This window comes from Oryzias melastigma, linkage group LG17, assembly GCF_002922805.2.
Source record: "Oryzias melastigma strain HK-1 linkage group LG17, ASM292280v2, whole genome shotgun sequence".
NCBI classification, from domain to species: Eukaryota; Metazoa; Chordata; class Actinopteri; order Beloniformes; family Adrianichthyidae; genus Oryzias; species Oryzias melastigma.
In genome coordinates this window covers 26419658-26427933 of record NC_050528.1, presented here as the reverse complement: position 1 = coordinate 26427933, position 8276 = coordinate 26419658, and the positions used below count along the sequence as shown (strand labels likewise).

Here is an 8276-nt window from a genome sequence, read left to right as displayed (position 1 = left end):
TTTGCACAAACAGTGTTTTCATTACACATATGTGCAATATGTAAGAAATTTCAAAAACAACTAGTATCCCAATTATAGTGCTTACAATAAATCATAATTATGTGAATAAACACAAACCACGATACACACGATAAGTCATTAAAACACACAATTACTTTAAATTACATTCACATTTCTGTCACTAGCACTCGTCATCATTATCAAAGGAGACCTCTGCGACTTATTCAGCCCATATGTGGGAGTGGCTACGAATGAAGAGATTTCAGGAAATCGTGGTTTGTGATTTACAGAGGAGCTGTGGATCCAACAATTCTGGATGACACGCTCAACTTTTGATGAGCTGAGTGATGCTGTGGAACCTCTTGTTGCGCAGTTGTTGGTCAGATTAATCATTTAATTAAAACATTTCCATTGCAATTTTGTGAAATATGTCTGATTCGATATGCCTCACGAACCACCTCCTCCAAGCGCAAAAACACTGATAAATACGAGATTTTACTAAATTGATGGAGAAATTTATTATCACAAATCACATTTGCACAATTACATATTCCATGGAGGCAAAGCTACTCCTTAGCTTAATTTTGAGTGGAGGTGGGGTTCAAATTTACAGATCTGTTAAAATTGTTTCCCTTTTTTTAACTTATAGCATCAGTTTTTCAAATTTACAATCTTAGTTTTTCATTCACTTTAAGCTGATTATGATTTTACCCCATAGAACCAGACTGAAACGCTTCACGAATTTAAGTCTTTAACACCGGAGCTTCTTTTATTTACCGTAATTCTTAAACCATTGACACGATCAAGGTCATTCTGGTAGATTCTGAAGGAGAAAAGCGGCGCGAGCCTCTATTAGAATGACGGTGATCGTGTCAACGGTAGAAAGGTTATAGTATGTTAAAAGTTTTTAAGCGTCACTTATGATGATTCAGGTGTTAAAGGGTTAATGTTTTAATGAAAAACAATATATTTAGTGTTTTTGAATGATATAACTTGGATAAATTTAATACATTCCTGAAGTCGTGTACCAACTCTACCTTCTATCTGCAGTTTTTCTTTAAACACTGGACTGTGAATACTATTCTTTAACTAATGTATTAAAATGTATTCAGGAAACTTAAGATTGTGTTACATTTTACAAAGGTCGCTTTTGAATAAAGTTTATATCCTCTTTCTTCAGCAGATGTCACAGGTCTTCCTGATGCATTTTTGTCAAAAATCCTTCTAAAAAAACCCACAAAGCTGCTAAATTGCAGGATGTGAAACACTCAAACAGAAGTGACAGGAGCCTGGCGGACATGAGCGGCGAGGAAGCACATTTGAGATTCCACAGAGCCACGGACGCTCCTGACGCTCCTTTGTCTTGTAAAGAAGCGACTCCAGAAGGTGCCAGCCTGTGGCCTTTTTACGTCCTGCACGGCGCTGCTCATCCCCGGCGTGGAAAAACACTTGATGTCAAACAAAGGAAATCCTTTGGACAGGAAAGAGCCGTCCCGCCGCTGGAGAGCTGTATTTATTAATTGGCACCAATACAAATGTGCTTCTGCGTGGCTCCGATTGATTCGGTGTTGTTGTCCCTTTGCTGTGGAATTAGCAGGATGTTTGTTTGTTCCCATGCTCCCTGTTGTGTGTCCTACTGAATGAAATGTGATCACAAACATCAGCAGCAACACAACTATGATACAACAGTCCATTTGTAGGATAAAAACCTATTTTCTTCAGTCTAGACTCACTAGAAACTCAAATCAGACTCATTCTCAAACATTTTATTCAGCTTTAGTGAAGCATAGTCACGATGTTTTTGCTTTTCTGCCTCAACTCATCCAGCAGGTGGGCAGGAACAATTTAAAAAACAAAAAAACACGCAGATACAAGGATAGCCAATAAATGCTCCCATGGGGGGGCTGGGGAGTCATTCGGAGACAATTAGCCAACACAATAGGTGACGCACGCAGGGACAAACAGTAACTTCCAGGTCTGAGTGGGCTAATATTTTAAATAGCTTTGTTTATGATGAACCCATAGGGGGGTGGAGAACAATAGACTGACTTTAAGGCAGATTTTACTTTCACGTATTTACACGTGTCATAAAAACACGTTTGGATTGCACAAACTTTACATGTTACAAACAAAAGGATTACTGTCATACATGCATATGGAGGCAGCAGTTTACTTGGGAGTACAGTTTTAATACCATAAATGACAAGAAAATATGATTGAAACAAAGGAATCTGTGGCATAAACGTTACATAAACACTGTTATAAATGTAAAATGAGAAGTTTTTCTTTGCTTATCTTGTGTGAAAAGAGGATCAACCCAGGATTCTGGACAGATCCTGTTTGTCTCTGCAAGAAACAAGAATAAAAGTCAGTTTGCAGGAAAACAACAAGACTACAATTCTTAGAAATAAACAGGAAAACTGTTAAGTATTGAAAGGCACTCAGAGCATGGGTACAGGCTAACTACTGACAGATGGGACACAAATATAACATTCAGAAGCTCAATTTTCCTCCTAAACAACAAACTTTATTCATATTCTCTATTTTTAGTTGTTTGGTTTGCTTTTATTGCTTAAATAAACCAATTCCAATCAACTAATTCCAATTATACTCTATAACTTATATATTCAACAAATTAAATTGTTATTTGTCTGTAAATAATCTCCAACTCTGATTGGAAATCAAATGTGTTAATCTAAAAAGACAAATGATAAACTATACTAAACTATACTAAACTATACTAAATCTAAAGCTGCAAACATAATTTTGTGTGTCAAAACTATAATGAATGATGTAGTTATTTAATAGTTATTTAAAAATTTTACTCTGGGTTCTTATGAAATCCAAAAAAAAAACTGGATATAAATATATAAAAATTAATAAAAGCAGATCTGCTAGTTTAGAAAGCTGGACAAAAGTTGGAGATTGTATTTATTTATTTATTTGTTTGTCTGTTTATTTACTACTTAGTTACGTACTTACCTAATTATATATTTATTTGCTTACATACGTACTTCATTATGTATTTAATTACTTACTTACTTATTTACTTACTTATTACTTAGTTACTTATTAATGTGCTTGTTTCTTTATTTTCTTACTTATTTAATTACTTATTTATTTACTTACTTATTACTTTCTTAGTTACTTATTTATTTGTTTATTTATGTATTTTTTTACTTATTTAATTATTTATTTATTTATTTGTGTTTTCTTCTATTTAATTCAGTGTAAACACCCTGCCACTATAAAACTGATTTCAAAAGTGAATCAAGAAGAGTGACAGCTGACATTTGGTCTGCTAAATCTTCTTTATTTTGAACGACCTTTAGGCCATATCTTCTGTTTTAGTTTCTTTTTTAATTTATTCTTTTAGTTAAACAGTGACTCTGTGATTTGTGTAGTATAATAAAGTTTTCCTGAACCACTAAATGCAGCTCCACTTTTTGAGGTGTGTTTGAATGCATCATAGAGAACAATTAAATAAAAAATGTGATTTAAATGTTGCCCTTTTCTCAAACATCAAAGCTCCATATCTTATGAGGGGTTTCAGACTCACTCAGGACCGGGGGGGTTGATCAGACGCTGTAGATCTTTAATGTGCTGGGCAAAACTACCTGCAAGGACACATGGGAACAACAGACTTTTCATTATAAGAGTTTCATTTATATATATATATATTTTTTAGAAAGTTTCAGTTTAAAAAAAGTGTCAATTTTCAAAAGCAGAAGTCAGTCGTACTTTGTCCTCCTCCCACTCCAGTTGTCCTTCCTTGACCCAGTGAAGATCCAAAGCTACCTCCGCCTGACATTCTTCCTGCTTCGCTGTTACTCTGGCCCAGCCGAGATCCGCTGATCGGCCAAGAGGGAAATGCCGGCATCGATCCACCTCTACTTGCCCCAGACCCCAAAGTAGTGGGGAGTTTGCTGCCTGCTGCTGGCTTGTTTGTGTCTAACCCACTCGAGCCGAACTTTGGAGGAGATTCTAACGGTTTAAACAGCGAAGAGGAGTCCCTTATGTTACCTTCTGGCTTCGTTGGGCCACCTCCACCTGCATTAAACAGACCTGTCCCCGTAGATCCTGCTCCATCAAATCTAGGCTTATTCAACGTTGAATCGACGGCATGACCTAAACCGCCCAACCCGAACTTTGTAATGTCAAAATGGTTGATTGGTCTTGAGGGTGTGAAAGGCGGTCCAGGCTGGAAACAACAACAAAAAAAGACATTTGAGTTTCACATTGTTTTGACATAAATACACTTTTAGCATGAAATAAATGAATGTAAATCACAGCCTTAGAATGAACACAAACGATCATTATAAAATAAAAAGAGTCAAAATGTAAATTAATTTTTTAAAAAATGTTGAAAATTCAAATGATCAGATATATAGTTTGACAAGAAGCAACCCTGCTCAAACTCCCATGATGCACCTGCCTCTTCTCCCCACAGCAGAGTTTCAATAAAAAGGGTTTTACCTTGGGTGGGCACGTCAAGTTCATCCGCCGCAGTTGCTCTCCAAGGTTATCGATTTCCGCCGTTTTTAACCTGACCGTGCTCTTCAGGACCTCCATCTCCCCATTCAGCTTCATCTTCTCCATCAGCAGTCTCTCCTTGTCCTTATCCCACCTCTGCTGCATCTCCTCCTGGCTCTGCCGGTGCTGTTCGATCAGGCCGGTGCGGTTCTGGCTGCACCAGCGGTAGTCCTCGTACAGCAGGCTGTTCTCGGACTTGAAGCGGCTGTTCTCCGTTTGGATGTTGAACAGCTGCTCCGCCACGCCGTTCAGGTAGGACTGCAGCTTGCCCTCCACTTCCCGGGACAGCCTGGTGCAGTTCCTGTGAATCTGCTCCAGGTGATCCTGCTGGTTCTTACAGCTGAGCTGGAAGGCGACGTGCTTCGGGAAGACGGACTCGATCTTGCCGAGCAGATCGTGGGTGACCTTGGAGACGGAGCCCAGGTTTTTGGAGATGTCGGCTTTTGAGAGCTCCTGGCAGTTTAGAAGCTCCATCTGTTTGGCAGACTTGTCTTTGCGCAGATGGATTACAACCAGGTTGAGATTGTCCCTCTCTTTTGCCATCTGGTCCATGTCCATCCTCATCTTCCGTGTCTCTGACGTGAAGTTGGACTCCAGGAGCTGGAGTTTGGCCTTGAGTTGCTCGGTCATTGTTCCACAGTTGCATGGAATTCCTGGCAAAGCTTTAAAAGAATATAAAAACGAACAAGAAATACTCTCAATATCTTCTTTCAGAGCTTCAACAAAAGTCTTTAAGGAACTAGAATACAAACTAAAAGCAGAACAAAACAAAAGTTGTTTAACAGAATTTAAGCAACTCAAGTTATTTAGGAAAAAAAGTCCTTCAGGCATGAAGTCAGGTGACAACAATTCTGCAAATCTTAACTTTCACAGCAGAAAGCATTGACGACTGGTTCAGAGAAAACCTTTTAGGATGTTTGTGCCGACACTTTATTGCTTTCTGGTGTGATTCTGAGAATAATAAACTGATAAAAAGTCTTAAAAGCATTGAATTCATGAATTTAGAAATTATACATTTTTAGCCTTCAAAAAGTCTGGAATTTTGATATCTGAGCCTTAAAACTGGTGCTGTTTGAAACTTCTCCGTTTCACATCTCTTGTTGAAAATTTAATTTTTCAACAACTATTATTTTTGATCAAAAGTGGAATTAAACACAGAACCAATCATTATGCACCAATACGATACAGTCCCACACATCCACGCACTCACACATTCACACTGCTTCCAACCCCAGAAGCAATGTGGGGTGTGGTCCCTGGACACTTCAGCATATGGGGTAACAAGGCAGCAATTGATCAGAGGTTGACCACTCTACCACTGCGTCACGGCCAACCTAACAGGCTATCCATAAAATGCCCGACCGCATAAAAGGGTTTTGAAGCCACACACGCTCCACTTCAGAAAGTCCAAAATCACATCCTTAAATCTGACTTGGCTTGTCATGAGGTAGAAAAAAATTGGACCCATCGTTAAATCAATAAAATGCTGAATTGATTACTAACTCTTCAACAAGTGGAAACCCAGTTGAGAGAACCCCTACAATCAGTTTTTTTGTGTTTTAAACATGTTCTTGTAGCATTTTTTCTCATGACGGAGGACATTTCTATAAAAGAATTACAACTTCTAATCAACATGTGCTGCTCTGGAGAAAATATGTCTTAAAAAACAACAAACTTCTGGATTTTTGGCTAAAAACTGCGCAATCATAATTAAAAAAAAATACAATGGAAATACAATGAAAAAATTATTTGAAGAGGGACAAGGTGCTGTCCTTCAATGCAGCATCAAAGTTCCTATTTATCAACTGACATCAATGTTTCTGAGTGAAATACTCACGTGGACTGATGGCTCTAACCTTGGGGGCCTCTGTGTTACACTGTTGCTGTTTGCCATAACAACAGAAAAAAGTCAGTTTTACAGATTTCAACTGTTTGAAAAACAGAAAATAAAAAAAAAACGTACCAATTTCTTGTCACAGTCCAACATGATGCCGATGGATTTGTTGGAGAAGAGGCGCAGATTACGCAGATCAAACTCACAGCGAACCTTGTTTGTGGTTGTGGCGTTCAGCATGTTGGTGAGGTTCTTGCGCTGCTGCTTGAGGGCCACGTTGTCGATGGACAGGCGGCTGAAGCTCTCCTCCAGGTCCAGGGTGCGGGCTGCGCACGCCGTGTCCTGAGACTTCCCGTAGAGCAGGAAGAGCACCAGGCTGACTATGATCAGAGACTGGATGAGCGAGGAGAAGAAGAAGACGATGCGCATGTAGTAGCCACAGCTCTTGTTCTTGGAGCGGTACTGCATCGTTTTCTTGGCCTGCGGGCTCTGCTTGCTGACCTGAGAGTAGCCACAGCTGTACATGGCTGCAACTTAAAAAAATGACAGCTGAGTTCAACTCGTCCTACAATCACATCAAAAAGTTAGAAAATGTATAAATTTCAAGCAAAAAATCTGATTTCTAATTTTCCAATCAGCCCCCTTCTCAGTCCCCCTGCAGATGCAGGACAGATGTTTCCTTACTGCAGCACTGATAACCCCAGCATTGATTATAGATTATGAGTAAACACGGGCAGGACTTTATAAACTCCTCTGGCCCCACGTTTCCTTTTTGGGAAGTGGGACGTGGTCTCTGTCTGCTCCGTCCCCCCCTGCTGTTCCTGCATCTGTGCCAACACATTCTCAGCATGAATGTCATCACACAAACGCCCTTTGTGTGGTTGTGCACAAAATTTCAAATTAACATAAAAAGTCATCAAATTAACCTAAAACTAATTGATTTTCTAGAAAAATCTGCAAAAAAAAGAAAAAATGCAAGATTTGTGGGTTGACCTACAAAATGTATTTGATTTTTTTCATATTTAATTCTTTTAAATTCTAGTATCTGTTTTGCAGGAGATAGTATCTGGTGAGAAAGACAGTATCTGGTGTACACAAGACAGTATCCAATCTGCATGAGATAGTATATGTTGTTCATGGGATAGTATCTGGTGTGTACGAGATAGTATTTAATGTGTACGAGACACTATCTCATGTCTGCGGGATGGTGTCTGATGTTCATGAGATAATTGTGTATAAGATCTAGTATCTGTTGTGTATGAGATAGTATCTAGTATATAGAAGATAGTATCTGATGTGTACAAGACACCATCTGGTGTGTATGAGACACTATCTAGTGTGCACAAGATAGTATCTGGTGTGTACAAGATATTAAATCTTGTGTACGATTCACCCTCTGTTGTGCTTGAAATACTATCTGATGTGTACGAGATAGCATCTGGTGAATACGGAATGGTAGCTGGTGTGTATGAGATAGTATCTGATGTGTACTAGATGCCATTTCGTGTAAACGAGACACGAACTGGTATGCAAGAGATAGTATCTAATGTGTAAGATATAGTATGAGGTGTGTATGAGACAAGATCTGGCTTATACAAGATAGTATATGTTGTGCCTGAGATAGTATCTGGTGTGTACGAGATAGTATTGAAGGGTGTACAAGACACCTTCGGTTGTGCATGAAATAGTATCTGATGTTTGCAAGATAATATCTGGTGAGTGCGAAATAGTATTTGATGTAAAAGATAGTAGCTGATGTGTACGAGACACCATCTCGTTTGTACGAGACACCATCTGGTGTGCACGTGATAGCATCTGGTGTGTAAGACGTAGTATCTGGTGTGTACGAGATGGTATCTGGTGTGTAGGAGAGTATCTGGTGTATACGAGATATCATCTGTTCTACACG

General features: G+C 39.0%; 1 protein-coding gene across 1 annotated transcript; it reads right to left on the bottom strand.

The window, feature by feature from the left end:
* Nucleotides 1-627: 627 nt before the first annotated feature.
* plvapa (plasmalemma vesicle associated protein a) lies at nucleotides 628-7085 on the bottom strand. The gene is made up of 6 exons (XM_024273377.2): nucleotides 6497-7085; nucleotides 6371-6416; nucleotides 4477-5195; nucleotides 3742-4201; nucleotides 3560-3617; nucleotides 628-2346 (listed from the first exon to the last, which is right to left on the bottom strand). The coding sequence occupies exons 1-6, from the start codon at nucleotides 6890-6892 to the stop codon at nucleotides 2313-2315; spliced, it is 1713 nt and encodes a 570-aa protein (XP_024129145.1). The 5' UTR covers nucleotides 6893-7085; the 3' UTR covers nucleotides 628-2312.
* Nucleotides 7086-8276: the final 1191 nt, after the last annotated feature.

What these genes read in the sequence shown, in the direction of transcription:
- plvapa (XM_024273377.2), bottom strand. Translation starts at nt 6,892, where the DNA reads ATGTACAGCTGTGGCTACTCTCAGGTCAGCAAGCAGAGCCCGCAGGCC. An exon ending in TGGACTGTGACAAGAAATTG is followed by an intron (nt 6,417 to 6,496) that starts GTACGTTTTTTT and finishes TATGGCAAACAG; the next exon opens with CAACAGTGTAACACAGAGGC. An exon ending in GGTTAGAGCCATCAGTCCAC is followed by an intron (nt 5,196 to 6,370) that starts GTGAGTATTTCA and finishes ATTCTTTTAAAG; the next exon opens with CTTTGCCAGGAATTCCATGC.